Raw genomic sequence first — 21,460 nt, 5'->3', positions numbered from 1 at the left:
CATTTAGCTTCGGGGGATAGGTTTCCCCGGCCCAAGAAGGCTCGGGAAGGGGGTTATGCCCCCCTTTCCTATTTTAATTGAATTTGGCCCTGGGGATGTGGTCCCCGGGGCCTAATGAGGCTCGAGGAGGGGAGCCACGAGATCCCCTCCCCTTTTTGATTAGCTTTGGCCCCAGGGTATGGGGTCCAAACCCTGGAGGGGAACTGTATGCCACCCTCCCCTTCCGCCTTTAAACGGAATTTACTACCTTCTACGCAAAGTGATCTTAACAGAAACTTGGCTAAGAGTAATGTGGTGGGTTTTTTTCTTCCATGGACAGACACACAAAATATAGCTGCCGACAAAAGGAGGTTCCACTGGAGATGGCAAATATTTAAGGCTTATATTTTCACAAGGAACCTTTATGGAATGTCCACATACAAAATCAGCAGGGAGAAAGATTGCTATAGAATTTCTTGAAATGAAAACATCAATGTGGAGAACTCTTACCTTTGATAAGAATATATAACGTGAAGTAAAATTGCACAGTACCTTTTTCATAATTTTTTAGACTTGTTGAGAGAAAAGACCTTGTTAAGAGGTCACCGGAGGGTTAAGGTGTTTGCCTTGAACTGGGAAAGACAAGAATGCTTTATTTAAAGACCATCTTTTTATTAATTTTCTTGTGTTATAAAAATAATACATTTCCAGCTCACAGACATTTCACATTTTCTAGAATGCCTATCGACAAGTTTGATTTTTAGAGGCTACATACAAATGTTGATGCTCGGTCCCTTCCTGGTTCTCAAAGGTATTTGATATTTCAGTTGCTTGAGAATCGAACAAAAGAATGATTTGTCTGGTTTAGTGAGTCAGGCTTTGCTAAAATTGAAATACAGGCATTCTTAGGCAATATTTGATGAACTGCCCATTTTTTGCAATTCAGCCGTAAAAGCTGTTTTGTGTGAGACTTTTTTTTATCATGTTTTATCCCACTGTGTTATGATAAAATGTCCCATACCCACTCATTCTACAGCAACTTGCAGTTGTACTCAATTCAAGTTGAAATCATCTTGGAGGTGGTGCTCAAGCTGGGTGGTTAGGCACTATAAAGTATTTGTTTATGCAGAAAAAGACTGCATGATTTACAAAACACAGTTTATTAGCCCTAGTTTATGTTCACACAGGTACAAATGTATTTTTTTTTAAAACATTGTTTTCAGTGGGGAAAATTTGAACGGCTAAAACGGTAATGTTTTTATTCTGTGCTAACAATCAATGTATGATACCGTTCATATTGTTTATCTTATCTAATTTTTCCGTCCACTTCGTGTATTATGATTTAACCCTGACCTCTGTGGAGGTTTGTGATGTTTTTCAATCTGCATTTATTGCTCAATAAACAAATACGGAATTGAAATATGGAGACTTGCTATGTGTAAATAACAATATTCCTATTACTGGTGCAACATAATTAACGAATTAAACTATTAAGAATTAAAATATTATCCACTTGAGTACATTGTAATACTTTGGTTCAAATATTACTGGAAAGTATTGGTACGTTTGGAAAACCTCATCAATGCTTGAATAATGCAGAACAGAAAGGAAAAAGACAGAAAATCATGCTCAGATTGGTAGCCAAGATGATAATTATGTTTTAGATCACATATTACTTAACTAGATATTTCTCTTGAAGAAAGCATCAAAATGCATACTTGGCTTCTTGAATTTCGCAAAATAAAGTTCAGGGCAGGCTAAATATAATTATTTGTAAATTACTACCCCCCAAATCCTTCTCATATGTCCAGGAATTCCTCAATTATGTTTTTCAGATGAAGTAGATTGGTAGCATAATTTGTTTCCCTATTCTTAACAAATATATTCTGGTCAGAAAAATAAACTTTGACTATATGTAGTAGTCTCAAATACAAAGATAACCAGGCAAAGCCCAGTGGTACATTGGGAAGCAGGCTCTATTGCTTGTTTCTTAGAAAATATAATTTTAACCAGATACTTGGGTCATTTGATCTGTCTTGAAACATACATATAACCAAGTTACAATCTGTGGATTAAATAGTGTTCATCAATTAAATTGTGTGATACATATGTCAATATTTTGCAAAATAATGCACTGACTGCTCTATTGTCAACAACATTTTTGAGCCAAGCAAAAACAATCAGTGAAATGATTTAAACAATTCTAAATAAATGTAAAATGAATAACACCACAACTTCACTAAAATAGATTTGTGGCATAAAACAAAGTTTTGGAGTGTCCAAAACAGCTCTTGCTTTAGCTGAAGGAGTCTGTAAAAGCTCCCTTCAATCCCAACCTTGAGAAATTGCATATGGGCCAACATTTGGAAGCAGGAAAGAGTGGCATTTTGAAAAACATATCGGGGAAATTCATTTTCCCAATTGACCTGCATTGAAGTAGGGTAATTTTAAGTGAAAGAAAGTTACAATCAAGCCGTTTTTCTATTTACATTGTGAAATTCGCCCAGCGTAATCAGGATTGTTGAAATGTTGCATGCATAAGCCTCAAACGCTCCCAGGACATGCTCCACTTGAGGATTTCAGGACTCTTACTTGTACAGTTCAGGTTCTAGTTCTCTTTGCCACATGTGAAAATTAAGCCTTTTGTGAGTGATAGCTCAAACCAAACTCCAAACGAGAGAGCCTTCAGAATCAATGTTAGGTCCTCAATAAAAGTGTTACCCAATATTTCGACTGCGATAGTGTGGTACAACACCAGGTAAAACTGTGCATCCATGTTACTCCTCAGCATCAGACTTTCCTACTGGATGCAAAAGCACAGTGCCACCTGTCCGGCAAGGATGAACCATGCCACTGCTACCAAGTATCCACATTACTGCCTTGCACACTTGCTTACGAGGTGCAGCCCAGTACCATGGATGTGCAGCTGAGAATTGCACGCTGCATCTGTGATAAGGATAGGGTGACCAGATCTTGAGAACCAAAAACCGGGACATTTTGGAAAATTGAAGATGGACTACAATTTTTAAATCCACGCAATGGTGCAGAATTACGGTGGCCAACTAGCATGCGTGCAAATTCAGGATGGCAAGTGTAAAAATTCAGGACAGAGGGTCAAAATTCAGGTAAAAAAATTCAGGACCGAAGGTCAAAATTCAGGACAAAAGGTAAGTTTTACAAACACATCAAAGGAAGTTGCGTGTGTGAGAAAGTGGCTCTGTATATACTGTTCCCAAATAGGTATAGTGTGTACAGAGTCCATAGCCCCCAGAGGCTTGGCAGAGGCTAAAGTTAGATATAACCTTACTCTCTAAAGTGGTAGCTTGGTCGAGCAGTAAGGCAGTATCAGAGGACAGTGTAAAGCATTTGTTGTCAGCAAATGGTCTAACACACTCAATAACTGAACTCTAGGCCAATGGTTTATATAAAAAATATATGTTTGTTTTATTTTAGAACCAACAATAGGTATTAAAATATACTTTCTCAGAATGAGATGCTTTAGTTAAATACTTTTGCAATATGCAATTGACTTTTGTAGCTAGTAGTTACAGGTTGTTGCAATAGGCAACACAATTATGCATTGAGCTCAATGGAAGTTTTAAGTTATTTACAATAGATCATTTTCAGGATTACTTTTGTAACTCCAGGACTGGATCCTAGATTCAGTCCTGGGACAGTTCTTGGAAACAAGTGATAAAAGTCGACTTAGTTACGGCTGTGATTTTTAGGCAATATTTTGCTATTTTAAAAGTTGACAGAAGAAATGTTCTCCCCATGGGAGAAAATTCAAGTTGCAGGTAAGTAGGTTCTCGTTACTTTTGTAATCCAGTACTGGGCTCCTAGGCTCAGTACTGGGACCTCTATATATCTAAAACAGGTAAGTAATTACGCTTTCACAGTTGGTACGATTTTTAAAGAATATTTGTAGTTTGCAAAAATCGACACTTAGAAGAAATTACACAGAAAAACAGTCCATGATTTCCTATGGAAGAAAATTGAGTTAATGGTATGTACGGTTGTGAATATTTTTCAGGGTCAATGCTGGGCACCAAGATCCAGCACTGGGATCTCTCCTAATAGCAGGCGAGTATTTTCATATTCGTTACTCGTTGATTTTTGGTGAATATTTTAAGTTTTAGAAACTCCACACTTAGAAGAAATTTCAGAAGAAACCAGTCAATGTTACCCTATGGAGGAAAATTGGGTTATCGGCTTTTGGGTAAGTACTCAACTGGCAGAGTTAAGGTTCTGGGCACAGACTCCGGGGTCTCCCAGGGTCAGGTAAGTACAGTTGTTACACCCTCAGCAGCACAGGGGCAGCCGGGTGCAGAGTTAGTTAGGCCAAATGTTATCCTATGGGAGGCAGGGGGGCCTTGGTTGGTGGCAGCTGACTAGCAGGCCACGCGGCTGTGGGAGCTGGGCTCCTGGTCACTTTCTCAGGGCAAATGGGGAAGTAGATAGGTGCAGAGGTTACACTGCCAGGGCCACTCGGGCGGCTGGGTGCAGGGTGCTTTTGAGCCTTCGGGTGCTCAATGGATTTCAATGGGAAAGCTCCTGGTTGAACAAAGGCTGCAAGTTCGGGGACGAAGATTCTTCAGGTGGCACCACCACTTCGAGAGGTAAGTTGGGCAGTTGGAGGATAGGTCGGTACCCAGGAGTTTGGCACAGGGGGCCGCAGGGCGCTGGGGTGCCTTTTAGTGTCGGGAAATCTTACTCCCCTGTTGATCGCGGTTGGGGTGGTACCTGGTTCTGAGGCTACAGGCGTCATCAGGAGCGTCGAGGTGAGTCCTTGGGTGCCGGATTCGTGGTCACAGTCGCCGGGGGGACGTCCGCGGGGTCTTTGTTCACTCCAGCACAGGCCAGGCTTGGCGGGTGCAGAGTGTGCAGTGTTCGCGGTTCCGGGCTGATGCCAGGGGTTTGAAGCTGGTTTTGAGCAGAGCCTCTGCTCATGGGAGTCCCAGGTGCTTAGAGCCAAAAGGTAGCCAGGTCCTCCGGGGTTTGTGAGGTTGCTGGCCACAAGAGGTGCCAGGATGTAGCAGGAGCAGGTTCGAGGGTCAACAGGCCGGTAGGGCTAGGGCCAAAGCAGTTGGTGTCTTCCTCTTCTTAGCAGCTGTACGGCAGGTCTTCTTTCTTCTTAGTTTTTCGGAATCTAAGGAAGGAAGGTTCAGGGTGCCCCTAAATAATGGATTCAGGGGCATTACAGGTAGGTAAAGGGCAGGGACCAATGGGTCCCTGCCCTGGGGTGGGTACACCCCCTATCCTGCCACTCTCCTGTGGAGGGGGGCAGTAGCCTAGTCCCGATTGGGTAGGGCCTCCCATATTCAACATGGCGAGCGCCCGGAGATGTGCTTCACCTCGCCTCCCCCTGTGGGGTGGGGTTGGCAGGCTGGCACATCCCCCGTCCTTATTTGGGGTTTCCGGCCAGGCTTCCGCCAGAGTGGGGGCAGCAAGTGGCCTGGGGAAGCTCACAGAGGCGGCATGCCTTTGAAGCTTCCCCCTGTCCATCCTGGGGGAGGAGACCTAGCACCTCGCCCAGGATGTGCATTGTTGCAGGCCCAGGAGAGCGGGGGCTCTCCTACCCAGGGGTCCAGCAACATGTCTGCTGTGTGGCAGCCTAGGCAGCCTCCCAAACCAGACATGGATTGTAAGTTGGGTTTCAGGGGGCCTCTCTAAGATGCCCTCTGTGGTGCTTGGTACATGAAATCCCACACTGGCATCAGTGCGGGTTTAACGTGCTGAGAAGTTTGATACCAAACTTCCCAGTCTTTAGTGTTGCCATTATGGTGCTGTGGAGTTCATGTTTGACGAGCTCTCAGCACCATGTACTCTTAAATGGCAGCACTGCACTTACAGTGCCCAGGAATGGACCTGGGTACTGTAGGGGCACAGGGCTCATGGTCCTGTGCCCACACCACTGGCATAGGGCACCCAGCTAGAGGGGTGGCTGATGTATGCCAGGGCAGTGTAGGTGGTGGGCATGGCACACAGGGATGTGTGCCATGTCGACTCTTTGTTTTGTCTTGTACCCAGACACTCAGCCTGCAAGGGCAGTGTGTGTGTGTGTTAGGGTACAGGGCCTCTAAGGGTGGCACAATGAGTCCTGCAGCCCTTAGAGCCCTTCCCTAGTCACAAGGCCCTGGGTACCATTTACCAAGGGCTGACATGTGGCCAGGGTTTGCCAATTTGGGTTTGAGGTTTATAGGGAAGGAACATAGGTCCTGGGCACCCGATTGGCAGGAGTCCAGGGCACATTCAAAGTACATTCAGCAATTCAACATAAAGTGGGGGGATACCATGCAAGAAATATGTCACTTTTTCACTCACATACACACACTCAGAAAGTGTGTGGTAATAAGTAATTTAGTGAAGTCCAGTAGTGACTGGAAACGTCCCATCCACCCACCACGTCAGGCAGCAGTAGGTGACTCCTCATCAACATTCCAAAGATCGCCAGGCTCTAATCATAGCATCATAACAAATACAACATCCTAACTACATAATGTTACTACAGTATGCTATTTTAACTATACAGCAACCAATTCTACAATACCACACGTAAATTTTATAAGCGAAGGATTCTTGAAAAATAAAGCACACGTTTACATCATGCAAATGGTTTCTAGAAAAATGTTAAATGCAGAAAGCGAGAAGGCGTAAATGCCACGGTGTAACACTTAAACGGTTTCCTGTGGCAAGACTAAACCTGAGGCACACACTCTGACCGTAAGGCAAACGATTAATCCAAAGCAAAGTCGGTGGGCTAGACTGCCGACTTTGGTGCTGGAAACCAGGGTTCGAGCATCGGGGTCGCGTCCACATCCTATGATTCTGGGCAAATCACTTAATCTCCCCGTGCCTGAACGTGTAATGTAAATACGGTGCTCATGTAAAGCGCTCCAATACTTTCGGGTCGAGTTCGCGCTATATAAAAGATGCACGCAAAAAAAAGCAACGAGACGAGGGACACTCGCACGGAATGTATTCGGACGGCCCTGCTACACCAAACTAAAGTGCCGGCCATTTTGGAATGTTGCAATTTTGATTTTTAGTGATTTATGATGGTGTACCAAAAGGTTAGTACTCTATCTTTTCAGCAACAGCTAACAGTAATCATGTATAGGAATGTTCCGCATAGGCGGCTCACTAATTTTGCAAAATTAACATTTTCAATGTTCAAAAATATAAATTGTTTAAATGGCTAATGCTACCCTTTAGTATTTCGAACGAATAGCAAAATAATATTTGTTTTCCTTTAAGCTACATTGGCGTACAACATTAAGACACTAAACTGGATCATTAAACACAGAAAATGAACGAAAAGTGATGGGTAGTTATGGCCTGCCGATTTAGTTCCTATTACAGTCATGCGAGGCGCCGATCCGTAGTCTCCTTTCTGTTCCCATGTCACTAGGTTCCTGTCATCCGTAAACTGGAGCCAATGTGGGTTTCATGACGGCTGCTGATGACGTAATTGCAGATGGCCGCCAAAGTGGATCCTCATGGTCGATGAGTGAAGAGTAAAACGACCCAGGCAAAATGGTGGCAGCAACTGCGGATATACGCGTGGTGCGATGCGGCGGCAGTAGACTCAGCTTTAGAAGAGCCGTGTTTACCGCTGATTCCAGGTGAGCAAATGAAAGAATCGCGCGGCTAACCGGTCTAAAGATTTGCTCTATTGGTAGAGCATAATTGTTGATGTGCACATTGGGGGAGTTGTAGAATTCAGTGTAGTTTGTATTCAGTTATAAAGCTGAAGGATTGAGTACAATTATTTCTGTTTATTTAAACGGTGGTCTGTTACTTTGTTCAGTACAGTAAGGTGTTAATCTTTTTGTTTTCCTCCGACTGGGTAGCGTCCATTTCTCTAAATATTTTCGTTTTCCGAGGCGAAAGCAGAGGTAAATTACGCGGTTTACTGGTCGGAGATCGCGGACACCCGAATTATCTCAGTTCGCTAAATGTGGTTGTTGTTGTGAATATTACTTTATTGCCATACATAGTTTTAAAATCTGACATCTTTTTAGAGAATCCCATTTTATCATCGGCAATATATATATTATTTAAATGTTGTAAAGTCTTTTGCCATTGCCAAGTAGTATTGGCTAAAAATATTTGCAGAGCTAGAAAGTCTGCTTTGGCTAAGCCAAAAAGCGATGCCGATTGGATTTGCTAATCAGTGCCTGTGTCTACATTTTTGAGGTTTTTTTTCCTTTGTCTTCCAGCTGCACAGATGGGTCACATTTCAGCTCCTTAGCTAATGGTGCTTCATTTTAAGGTCCATCAGCAAGAAGGAGGCTTAGAACTGGAGCCTGGCAGTGTATCACTGCATCCATGCTGATCATCTAAGACCGGGTTCTCCAAAGTCTACTGGAGGGCCGGATCCATGCCATATTTTTAGTTTATCCCCATTTAGATAAATGTAGTTATCTTAAAGATTTGGCATGGATCCATCTGGCCCTCCAGGATCGACCTCGGAGAACCCTGCTCTATGCAAGAGCCACCTTTCAGCCTGGTGCTTTTTCACTGCACCATTTGCAAACTTTGGGATGATTTGGGAATGGGTAGCATGGCAGGCATCTCCGGGCCCTGCAGGGCTGAAGTCTAAAGCATCCAGGGCTACCTTTAGCAGTGACAATCCACAGTGCCACAAATGCACTGCGGCATGGTAGGCTCCTGAGGTATCTCTCTCCCCGATATTAAGTATGATTGAGATGAAGAAGCAGTGTTTGGGCGGTGTTGTCCTTAGAATAGATGAGGTAATGTGTGTCTAAAGATTCAAAGACCATAAAGATTAAAAACAGCACTTCAAATACAGTCAACAAATAAGACAGACTCAAGAAGGGATTTCGAGATCAGTAAACTTGGAAAACCATGAAGGGTTATTAAAATATTAACGTGCAGTACAGGAGGCGAAATATAATGTGTAAATAAATCGGGCATAGGATGTGGAAATCAATTGCCATAAAGACTCTTTAGTATTTAAAATAGATACAGCAATAAGCATTCCTCTGGAGTTCTTCAAAAACAACTTTCATTACAGAACAAACAGTGCACATTTTTCTGAATGTCATGTCAATGAAAAATATAAACAAACAATGAATATTATAAAGTAGAAGCCATACAAATTCAAGATGGAGTCGAGGCCTAGTTTGGTGCAAGTCAGAAAAACAAAGTTCTCTACATCACAGCATTATTGTTTCAATAAGTTCTATCAGTATTCAAATAAGATTTAAATACAAAGTTAGATCAAATCCCCTCTCTGATGAATACAGTCTTCACCAATATTCCATTGTTACATTCATAGTACAGTGTACATCACTTTTTGTCTTTTCCTTCTTTATTTTCCTTGCATCATAAGTTCATCCCATGCTTGTGCTTTAATGTCTTCCATTTAGCAAAATGTGCAGTTTGTTCTTCTGCTAGATCTTAGATCCTTTCATGTGCAATTGACCAATAACACAACTCGTGGTCATGTCTCAAAAATCCATGCAAAATTCACCGTAACAACCAATTGCATTTCCTTTGTGAACGAAATCAAAGAAATGACAGCCACAACAAACCACACACACAAAAAGTCAGTCTTGTCTGCTTAACCTTAATACAGGGCAGAAATAAGTGATTAGCAAATCCTGCAAAAAAAAAGGAAGAGCCAGTGCCTTTGCAGCACTGTCTGTCATACTAGGGCAGATTCTTGGTTAGCAGGAACCCACCCTCAATTAGCGTGTTTACCCCATGTGCCAGAGAATAAACACCAATTTTAAGTAAGTATGATTAGAACACAAAAAAGCCAAGGGCTCTTGTTAATTCAGCAACCTCTTATCACAAAGTGTGTATGTGGCACATCACAAAACACTGCACCACTTTGAGAAAGTTCAACAATCTATCTAGAGATTGGATTTCGATGAATCCCATTATCTTAACCAACAAATGACATCAAAATCCAATATCTTTCACCACAAACACAAAATGAACCTCTTCTCGCTGACAAACACTAACTCTTTAAATCGCAAATGTGACAAAATCACAATAATCAAATACCACAAATGAGAGCGCATAACCAAAAATCTAATTTGCAGTGTAATTCAGGTCTCCGCTCAAACATGCACTCTCAAAATGCAACACACCCATGCACTACCAAAGTGCTATAATTACCCCACCAAACATTCCACTCTATGAATACTCTCCTTCCCTCAGTAGCAGCTGTAGAGCACTGGAACCATTAAAATAATCCAATTTAGGCAGGTGATAAAAATCGGGAAATGCATAACAGGAACAAAAATGATCTAAATGTTTCCAATTACAAGCCACAGCAAATCTTTCAGGTAACATGAGAAAATAGAGAAAATGGTAATTGGTAGATCACTAGTTGGATCCGATATATATGTTCAGTGAGGACCATAAATGTGCACTTTTTATGCAATCATTTTACAAATAATTGCCTGAAGCAAGTCTGAGTTATAGGGTTTGCGGTTGACAATATATGTTGCGGATCTCTAGATCCATCTAGTGATCCTTACCAGCATCGTAAATGTCACTGCTGTGACATGGCCAGGCTATTTTATAATCTATCTTTCCATTTATTGGCAGTGCGCCTGAACCTTGTCTCTCCTCATCTTTACACCAGTTTTCTTTTACAGACTGTGATGTTTTCATAATGACAAAGGCTTTGTAAGCTGTTATGGGTGAAACGTTGTCAACACCAAGGGAAAATAGCACAATATTGAAAGCACTATTCATGTTCGATATTTAATTAATTACACAACGTTATTGATTTTAGGCCGTTGTTCCCTGTATTATAGACACTCTTTACTGTTCTTATCTAACCTTTACACATGCTCACTGAGCACAGTGAAGATGGATTAAATATGGTGTATCAATAACGGTCGTATGGTTCACATCACGTTTGTATTTTTTCACGTAATTGTCCTATTGTAAAAATAACATTTATCTTCAAAGTGGATTATTCCTTTGGAACCCAGTATTTTTTCTTCAAGTTGTTTTAATTGATTATCTAAAAAAATGATACAAAATGAAATCACAGTAAAGTAACATAAGTAAAGAAAATATTGACACATGAGATACCAAGGAGAATTACAAACAAAACAAAAAGAGGACAGCAAGTTATCCAAGTGCGTTGCAGTAGGGAAATGCAGTTATGTTGGGTAGGAACAGGTGGACTATGAATATTACATTCTACATACGATCTATGATGCATAAACAGGCGTATAGTGCTATGAATATCACATTCTACATACGATCCATAGTACATTATAGACGCACCATACAGGACATAGTAAAATCACAACAATTTATTTTAGTACAATCGAAGAACAATCTTGTAAGATACGATCATTAGCAATGGGAGAACAGGTGGGAGGACTCCTGTGTTTGTGCAATGGAGTGCAGTGTGATGGGTTTCAAGGTGCGTCAACTGTAAAGGAAAAGGCATCAAGGGATCTCCATGGTTTCCTATCTGAAGTGTGCCAGGGCGAGGAATGTAGAGATGGTATCCGCTCTCCTGAGGAAAGACAACCATTCCTGCCACATTCTAAAGGAGACTTCTTTGGAGTTCTTCCACCTATTCAGCACTATTTTGCAGGCCAGTGTAAGCATAAGGTCTAGCAAATAGCGGTCATTCACATCTGGAAGCATTGGGTCCAGAAAGCCCAGGAGGATATAGGAAAATACCTTGGGGGGGGTTGCTATTAAATGTTTTGTGTAAACACCCGTATATTTTGTCCCAATAGGTTTGTACGGTGGGGCATTGGAACAGTATATGGGGAAGGTCGCCAACATGTGTATTGCAGTTCCAGCATGTACGGCTCTGGCTGAGTTTTGTTTAAAGAGCCGTTCAGGGGTCTAATATGACCTGTATATTAGCATAAGCTTTGTTTGGGATAATACTGTCGAAATTTTATTAGAGAAGGGAGTTATATGTATCTTGACCCAGTCAAAGTGGATTTCTCTGGTGTTGGTTTCGGATTCTCATTTTAGCTCCGTTTTTATTATGATTTTAATGCACCTCGTTCCAGGTGGTTATTGGGCAGACCTCACCTTAATTTTTGTTTGTGGTTATTAAGCATAAGTATCCATTGAATAACTAACTATGACCATCAACCTGGACTTGATGGGAGAAAAATAGAGGAAGGCTTTTAACATCAACCTAGAGTGTTCTCATTACATGCTGGTGCTGTAAATGTTTCGACACTAGAACTGTATTTACTAAATGTATAATCCATTGTCTTCTTGGTAGGTATCTACTCTGTGTCTCTGGAGATTACATCAAAGTATTCAGCACAACTACAGAAGAATGTCTACACGTCTTGCAGGGACACTGCAATTTGGTAACAGGAATTCAGCTCAACCCCAAGAATCACTTGCAGGTGAGTCTGACTTTTGCTCCTATCATTGTAAATATAATAGATTGATGAAGCAAACTGTTGGAATAAGTTCTAGCTCAAAAATTGTTAGCGTACAGTAACTTATGTGTTGGTAATTTGGGGAAGTGCTTCTTAATTCAGGTTAATAGATTAACAGGAATCTAATTTTCTTGGTAAGTGATTGTTTTATTTCATTAAACAGTTGCACTACTTGTGTGGTTCCCCTTTTAATGGTTGTTTATTTTACTGGCCGTCTTCTGTGGGCATGCCACAGCTTGAAAACTAACAGAGGAATGTAACAGTTGGAGTAGAAATTAAAGGGGATGGTGGTGGGGAACGAAGTGTGTTCAGAGTAACAGCAGTCATTAAAGGTGATATAATAGACCCGGTTATTTTATTTTTCAGTTTACATATTTTTGTACCTTTTTTTTCCAGCTATATTCCTGCTCACTAGATGGCAGCATTAAACTCTGGGACTTCATGGATGGTATTTTAATTAAGGTAAGAGACATTTAGGGTCATCATGGTAAGTGATGAGTTTGACATCGCAACTTCTTGTATGAAGGTTTACAGGTTTAAGAGAGGGAAGTAGAAGTTTTTCATCAACTATATTTGCACAGCTTATCTGCATCACTTATTCGAATCTGTGATCCACTTTCACCGTTTTTGATACACTGGTGTTACTGCTATACATGGAGGCCAAAACAGTCTTTGTGGCAATCTTGGCCTTTGTTTTCGTTTTATTGTGAGGCTCTTTGAGTTTGCTGTAAAAGTAATTGGAATTGAGAATCTCAATTTTCTGAGAATTTGAATAGACTTTCCCCTATCGTCTTGTCAGTTCTCTGTCAATTCAAAGCAGTCAGTTGAGTTTATTAGCTTATCAGGAAGCAAATGGGTGATTTGAAATCTGTTTTACTAGTCTAAGGGCATTATTACAAGTACGGTGGTCCATAGGATCGCCGTACTCACAGTGGGGGGTCTGACTGCCGCCACACCGCGTGCCAGCCTGCAATATTATGAGTGTGGCGGTTGAACCCCCACAGGACCGATGCGCCCACTGGAGATACAGGATCCCGCGGCGGTCGCGAGCTACAGTATGCTGGCTGTGCTACTGCGGCACCGCCGACCAAATTATGCGTTGCCCTTTTCATGGTGGTGATCCAGCCATGAAAAGGGTCGCGGAAAGGCAACTAAGGGGGTTCTAGCGGGGCCCCCTGCCGCTTTTGGGCCTAGGGGTGCATGCAGGAGAGGCACATGTTGTGCCCCCCTGTAATTGTACCCCCAGTTCCTACACGGTGTGGCATGCATGCCACATCGTGCAGCAGGTGCTGTCGCAGCGCCCACCCAACCTGTATTCAACTCTGAATTCGGCGGCCTTACCACAGCTTTGGCGGTCCTCCAGCGGATGGCGCGCCAAAGTCATAATCTGGCCCTATGTCATAAAATCACACATTTGTTTCAATGGAATACCACCTACATCTTAAACATCTATTCCTTGGACAGGCATTCTTACCTAAACACCTAAATATTTGTTATCTGTGTTTGTATGACTCAAACTGGGGTGTTAAGAAGAAATCAAATTCTTTATGAAGAGAGGTATATGGATTGAATACTATTGCTCAGGCAATAGGATTACTATAGTGAGCCGAATACACCAGCAGAATTGACATTTGAGAACCTAACCTGTACTGTGTGCTCATGTTCATTTTGTATCTTGAAATAGTAGCTTGTTATCTTTCATAGACATTTCTGGTTGGATGTAAACTTCTTGAACTGTACACATCTGCTGCAGAGGACTCTGTCTTCGCCATCTCCTCACAGGATAACAATGAAGATTCAGGTAGGAACATTTTCTGAATGGCTATATTGGGCCAGATGAGTCGCTGATATACATTTTTTTCCCTTTTTGGGCTGTCCTTATCATGATTTTCTTATATTGGTTTAAAAAAAAAATCTTTTTAGCTCCTCCTGAACTGTGATTTGCAGTGCAAAGTAGCATTTACTTCACTACATTAGGATCTTTTGTATGTGTCATTGTTTGGAGTGTGCAGTCTTGTGGTGTATTATATGGGAATTAATTTTTATATATATTGAGAATTCACAGTTGCTTATTTTAACTGTATTCTAGTGGCGTTTAACAAGATATTGTGATTGGTGTAGCTTGACTTGGTTAAATTCAGGAAAACTGGGTTGTGATCATGTCAAATTCTTGTTTGGAGCATAATTTGTGGGTACTGGGCTGTTACCTATGCTACAGTGAAGAATTGCATCGGCTGATTTGGTTCTGTAACATAACTACTCCCTCAAGAACATAGGGGCTAACCCACAGAAATCACATTAGATTTTTTTCCAAGACCACCACTTCTCAGAGAGACCGAATTACCCACAGCTCAACGCGACACCCCAAAACTCTCAGGATCAAGCAATCACTAACTCCAAGATGGCACAGCTGAAAATCAATGCCCTAGATAGATGCTTCACGGAATCCGGACCCAAATCCCTCAAAATACATTACCCTCTGAATCTCTCTAAGAATGCAGCAAAACAGTTCAAACACTGACTATTAAAAGACAACCCGGGAACACTCAACTCAGACCCCTACTTTTGCCTAAAGAAAGGAGCAATAAAATCGGATCTGATCTTCACACGATGTAAAGCAAGGTAGAGAAAATCAATATATGCAGTCCTACAGGTATCAAAATACCACGTTGTCTCAAACTGTCAATTTCCCACTCCCACCTATTCAAAGCCGAAGTGGCAATATCAATCTACAAGAATGGCATTTTACTGGTACAAGCATCGGACCCTGATCTCAAAATGTTTGATCAATGATTCCCCACACTAAGAGCACACACGAGAACTAACTCATACCAGAGCATGTCCCAAGATACGCAAACCAATCAAAAACCTCACAGAAGTGAAAACACACCAGAACAAGGCCCAAACCCTACAAAAATGAATCGTTCCACACCCCCAAGACTCTACGACTCCATTCCAACTAAACCTGCTTCTCAACACGAACGACCAAGACCCTAAACCAGCTGTTGAATCGTTCCACACCCCCAAGACTCTACGACTCCATTCCAACTAAACCTGCTTCTCAACACGAACGACCAAGACCCTAAACCAGCTGTTGTCAATCGTCTAAACCACCACCTCCTGAGGAACTGCAACAGTTCTACAAACATGTATAAGGATCCTAGTCGCTCACAAACCAGATGCTATGTCTGCCTTCGCACCCGATGACTGGCTACAACGAACAATAGAGAAGGACAGAGAGTCAAAGTGACCCACAAAGAAGAGTATGACATAAACGAAAGGAACATCTTACTATGCCCCTACAGAGCAAAGACGTTCCTGGACCCTCAATGGGTTTGACCAGAATGTCACAAGAACCACTCATCACTGCCTGCAGTAAGTCCTTCAGTTGCACACCTCGCCCAGGGTATTAGAAGACTAAAAGAAACCATCTCTCCTTAATTGAAGACACAAGAAAAAGAAAAAACTACAATGACCACAACCATCCAGTGAACGGTTGCTTAAAGTCACATGCAATAAGACGATCACCTTTTCCAGACAACACAAGATACAAAGATCACTCATCAAGAACAATCCATTGCGATGATCAGCAGACTGAGTCACACCTTACAAAATCCATGAACTACGACTTGCTCGGCAGACACAATCTGACCGCTTATTGGAATACCCAGCTGAGCAAGCTGAAACACAAAATTGAAAACCTAATTGATGGAGTAAATATCATATTTGATCATCAAAGAAACCTCACTAGCTTGCCAAGAGATTAAGGCATTCTTACAAGACATATTAACCCCTATAGTTAACCTCTCGCATTCAGCAAGTAGCTACGGCACACAACCTTGGCCATCCATTTTTCGGCCCAAGAGAGCATCGAGCCATCTATCCACGAAAGACATCGAAACCTTGCTTCTATACTACGATTCCTCACCACCCTCTAATACACCAGCTTTCAACATAGCAACTGTGGAATTCAAGAAAAGGTGATTGCCTCAGGAAAAAAGACTGAACGCACATCCAATCTCTTGTCCCTCTCAAAACCGACCACAAAATGTATGTTAGTCAACTGTAGTTCAGCGATTAAACATGCCACAGACATTTCCGAAATTATTCTTCACCATGAATTGGACATTCTTTTCCTGACAAAAACCTGGCTAAATAAATGGTCCGCACCCATGCTTGACTCCAAGCTACACCATCTAACACCTCAACTGACTGCATCAACCAGGAGAAGTGATTGCAATCATTCATGAGAACTCCCATCTAGTCGAAGCCTTCCCTGTAGAAAGTCTAACATCCTGTGAATACATGGGTGCTAAAATCACCAGAGCAGAGAAATCTCTATCCAAAGTACACCTCTTTTATCACGCTCCAGGAGGCAACCAGCTGTTCATTGAACATATAATGGAAGTAATCCGTGCATTCCATGCTACACCCCAATGCGATTTTATTTTTTCTTGGTGACTTTAACCTTCACTGGAATGACTAGGACGATACACAGGTTTCTACCGTAAAACAATTCCTTGATGATCAAAGCTTCACCCAATCTTTCACAATCCCAGCACACAACAAAGGCTCAATGCTGACCTAATCCTATCTAGAGAAGGTGCATTGACAATGGACTCGATCGCTCCTAACGACTGGCCTGATAATTACTCCATCTTATTCCACCTAATTACGCACACACAGACTACCAAAGGGCAAGCAATCAAACCAATACTGGGTCAGACGCCAAAAACATGGACACGGTAAAACGGACAGAATTATGCACACAAAAAAAACCCTCACTCCTCCAGCAACAACCCAGAATGTGCTTGAATTATCTGAACAATATCAAATATAATGTACCTGGTAGCCCCTCTGAGACTTAAGAAACAAAGAATCAAACTCCAGCACCCATGGTAAAATCAAAGCCTAAATGAGGAAAAGAGAAAACTTAGACACTCGGAGCTATGGTGGAAACTGGAAATCTCAACATTGCTTGTAATCAAACTACGTGAACGACGAAACAGCTATTTAAAAATAAGCCATCTGGGAATCCAAAGCATCATACTTTAGAAACCAATAGACCATGCAAGGAATCGCCCAAGATGACTGTTTGAAATTGTCAACCAACAAACTGGGGCAAACAATGTAACCAAGCGCAGTAATAACACAGTGGAAAAAATGTGAAGAATTCTCTTCATTTTTCAATGACAAGATCTTAGAAATCGAAAAGGAAATTGCAACCGACAAACCTAGTTCACAAGCCACAATAATCAGTGATCGCCATCCTGTCAATGACCCTACTTTCCAGATGGTGGAGGAGCCAATGATGAACCACCCTTCCAAGACCAAAAATCAAGCTGTCTGGAGTGAGTTCTAAGCACTGAGGAAGAGGTCCACAAGATATTTCTATCTATGAAACCAGTTTCACATTTCAACGACCCCATCCCCTCCACAACACTATTAAAAAAAAAAAAAACTGGTGCTGACCCTACAATCCTGAGCAACTTTCGGCAGGTGTCGAATAGCCCCTTTCTAGCAAAATTGCTGAAAAAAATGTGTGCACAACCAACTGAGCCAGCACATTTAAATTTGTTGAGTAGGTTGAATTGGTCAATCGGGATTTAGAACAGGACACAGCACTGTATGAGCCATTGTTCACATAGTGGACGACACCCTTAAGATACTAGATAACAACTCTTGCCTACTCCGCCTCCTAGACCTCATCAGCGTTTGACACGGTCAATCGCAACATCCTACTAAAAGTACTAGAAAATGGGGGGGCATGGCTAGGAGCCACCTGTAATGGCCGATGTTGAGTGAAGCTCCGCTCTTCCTAAAGTGAAAGCCCTAAATCCGAACACTGATCCGGACCTGCATAGGGGGTGGAAAAGCTGAACCTCAACCCCTTCGCCCCGACTCATAAATATAGACCAGAGGTGAGTCGACAGGAACGAGCGGAGACAGCGGTCGCAGCGATGTGGATTAACTGCGGAGCACGTAGTCCGGCAGGATGAAAGGCTACGGCCGAAGCCAGGTGGCGAGACGACCGATCAAAAGGAGGCAACAGGAAACAAAGTAATCTGTAGCAGGAACCATCGAAGAACCCACTGATGCCATTGAGATGGCTGGCACTGTTCAGGCAAGCAGCGCTGAATATGTGACAGCAAAGACGCAGCGGCGCGGGGACTGGAGGGCAGCGCGGCAGGACAGGGAGGCGGCCAAAATAGTAGCGGAGGGCTGGAGCGGACTTCCTCTGGCTTGCTTTGGCACTAAATTAAGTGGACGCATAGGCTCCCGGGCTGCTAGTTAACCCCTTGAATGCCCATGACGAGCTGGACTCGTCGTGGCACACAGTTCTCGTGTGCCCATGACGAGTCCAGCTCGTCATGAGGTTTTCCCTGGGAAATCCCTCTGGTGCGGGCACCAGAGGGATTCCCTTTAATTCAAAATAGCCTCGGGAGCTGGGGGAAGGGCTTCCCCAGATCCCGAGCCCCCCCACCCCTCCCCTGCTTTCCCTGTAATGACGATCGGCGCGCATGTCGCGCCGACGTCCTTACAGTGAAACTGAAATGAGCCATGAGGCTCATTTCAGTTTCACTTTCTACGTGCTCAGGGGGCTATCTCAGCCCCCTGAGCACGTAGAAAGACGGGAGAGGTATTGTTGGGAAGGGGAGAGGAGGGCTATCCCCAAGCAGGGATCCACCCACTAGACACCAGGGTGGGGGGAGCTGCCCCTTGGGCAAGGGCCTTTGATCCCCCCTGATTATTTTGGCACCATTGAGTCTGAGGGGGCGGTAGCCCCCAATCTGCAAAAAGGCCACTAGACACCAGGGAATAAAAAAACAAAAAAATAGGGGTGGGGCAGGCCCATGCCCCCACCCCTCAATTATTAGTCTTTCTGTCTCCCCCCCCCCCCCTCCCCTGGTGGAAGATGGGGCAGTGGCCCCTAATCTGCTCCTTCGGGGGGGGGCAGAAAGCCCACTAAACACCAGGGAATTGTTTTTAGGGTGGGGGTTGCCCATAATGGGCACACCAATGCCCCCACCCACCCGCCACTATTACAGCCTTTCTGCCCCCGCCCTCCCCCCTGGGGGGGCAGATGGGGCATTGGCCCCTAATCTGCCCCTTCGGGGGGGGCAGCAAGCCCACTAGACACCAGGGATTTTTTTAGAAACTAAAAATAAGGGTGGGGGTTGCCCAAAACGGACATGCCCATGCCCTCACCCCCCCAATTTGTTAGGTTATAATATTTCTAAAGCGCAAACTGTTACCCGAAGGTGTCCTGGCGCTATCTACAGAGAACCTCCCAAAGAGCTCACCAAAAAAGGCCGCACATTAAACATCCAGGTTTTTAAGGCTTTCCTGAAAGCCATGAGATCCATACTATTTCGAAGCTGAAATGGGAGGGCATTCCAAGATTTGGCTGCCCCCACCCGAAAGCTCCTGCCTCCCCAGCTGGCTTTTTAAAAAGTTGGAACTCCTACCAATTTAGCTACTAAGGAGCGCAGTGGTCTATTCGGAATGTACCACTGAAACTGCTGCTTCAGGTGTTCTGAACCAATCGCGTGAAGAGCTTTGAAAACGGTGCAGAGAGACTTAGACTGCACCCGTTTCTTAATAGGGAGCCAGTGGAGTCTTCTGATGTCGCCCGAAACAGAGGCGAACTTAGGTGTCCCTGTGAGCAGTCTGGAGGCCGAATTCTGCAGAAGTTGTAGTCTGTGCAGCAGACGCTCCTGGATATTAAGGTAGAGGCTGTTACAATAGTCCAGCCTTGTCATAGTCAATGCGGTCACTACTGTACGTTGATTTTCCTTTGGTAGGTACTGTAGAATTTTCTTACAAGTTCTCAGGGCAAATGTGGTAGCCGAGACAACTGAATTGACTTGGTCTTCAAACTGAAGCCTATCGTCAATCAAAACTCCCAGGTTTTTTACTTTCCTGGAGGGGATTGGAAGTAAGCCCAGCGAAGCTGGCCACCAACTTGGGGTCCAGAACTTGGGAGCACTGCCAAACAAAATGACCTCCGTCTTGCTTGAGTTACTTTTAGGCAGTTTTGAGACATCCATATACCCACTGCAGCCATACAATCATGAAATCGTAGTTCTGTCTCCCTCTCTTGCCCTGATAGCAGAGACACCACGATCTGAGTGTCATCTGCATAGGATGTCAGATCAAATCCAAATGACCTGATCAGGGGTGCAAGTGAGGAAACGTATACATTAAACCGCGTTGGACTGATCAGGGGTGCAAGTGAGGAAACTTATACATTAAGCCGCGTTGGACTAAGAGGGGAGCCCTGCGGAACCCCGCAGGGCAGAGAAAACGGTTTGGAACAGAATGCGCTAAGAGACACTGTCTGTTTTCTGTCCGAAAAGAAGAAGTTCCCATGCTTTGCCTTGTACTCCACATTCCCACAACCGGTCCATCAACAAATCATGATGGACCGTGTCGAAGGCTGCAGACCAGTCCAGCATGATCATTGCGGCCTTGCCTCAATCATCTAGTACGGCCCTAATTTCCTCTGTAGATTTTAACAGAGCGGACTCCGTACTGTGACCCGCTCTGAACCCGTGTTGAGTTGGATCTAGTACTTGAGTTTTCGTAAGTATGTGGTAAGTTGTGCGTTCATTCTTTTCTCGGACAATTTAGCTGGCAGAGGGATATGCGAGATAGGACGAAAGTTATTAGGATCCTTCGGGTCCAGATCGGGTTTCTTAAATAAAGGCAAAATTGATGCGGATTTCCAGGCTATAGGGAAATGTCCTTCCTTGAACATGGCATTCATGATGGCGGTCAGAGTTATCGTAATCGGTTCTGGGGCTAGTTTTAAAACTGCCACTGGACATGGATCGTGAGGAGAGCCTGACTTAGTAGACATCAATAACTTATGAGTCTCACTGATAAGTAAAGGTGCAAACTCATTAAAACTAAGATGTAAGCCTGAACGTAGTTCGTATCTCTCTTCGACATCTAATTTCTCGTCTGTTGTAGGGCCATTGAATGTGGCGAAAATAGCCTCCACCTTACTATAGAAGAATTTCGCAATTTTGTCGCAGAGCTCCTGGCTCGAGGGAATG

General features: G+C 43.4%; 1 protein-coding gene across 1 annotated transcript in view; it reads left to right on the top strand.

The window, feature by feature from the left end:
• The first annotated feature begins 7,362 nt into the window (after positions 1 to 7,362).
• Positions 7,363 to 21,460, top strand: part of WDR75 (WD repeat domain 75) — a 226,571-nt gene continuing 212,473 nt past the window's right edge. Inside the window, exons 1-4 of the mRNA XM_085648822.1 lie at positions 7,363 to 7,604; positions 12,233 to 12,362; positions 12,795 to 12,860; positions 14,103 to 14,199. Of these exons, the coding sequence (XP_085504948.1) occupies positions 7,516 to 7,604; positions 12,233 to 12,362; positions 12,795 to 12,860; positions 14,103 to 14,199 (382 nt within the window). The 5' untranslated portion in view covers positions 7,363 to 7,515. The remainder of the gene's footprint in view (positions 7,605 to 12,232; positions 12,363 to 12,794; positions 12,861 to 14,102; positions 14,200 to 21,460) is intronic.

The sequence above is a fragment of the Triturus cristatus genome, chromosome 3_2 (assembly GCF_964204655.1).
Source record: "Triturus cristatus chromosome 3_2, aTriCri1.1, whole genome shotgun sequence".
NCBI lineage: Eukaryota > Metazoa > Chordata > Amphibia > Caudata > Salamandridae > Triturus > Triturus cristatus.
The sequence above is the reverse complement of the archived record's forward strand: the minus strand, read 5'-3'. Positions and strand labels throughout refer to the sequence as shown.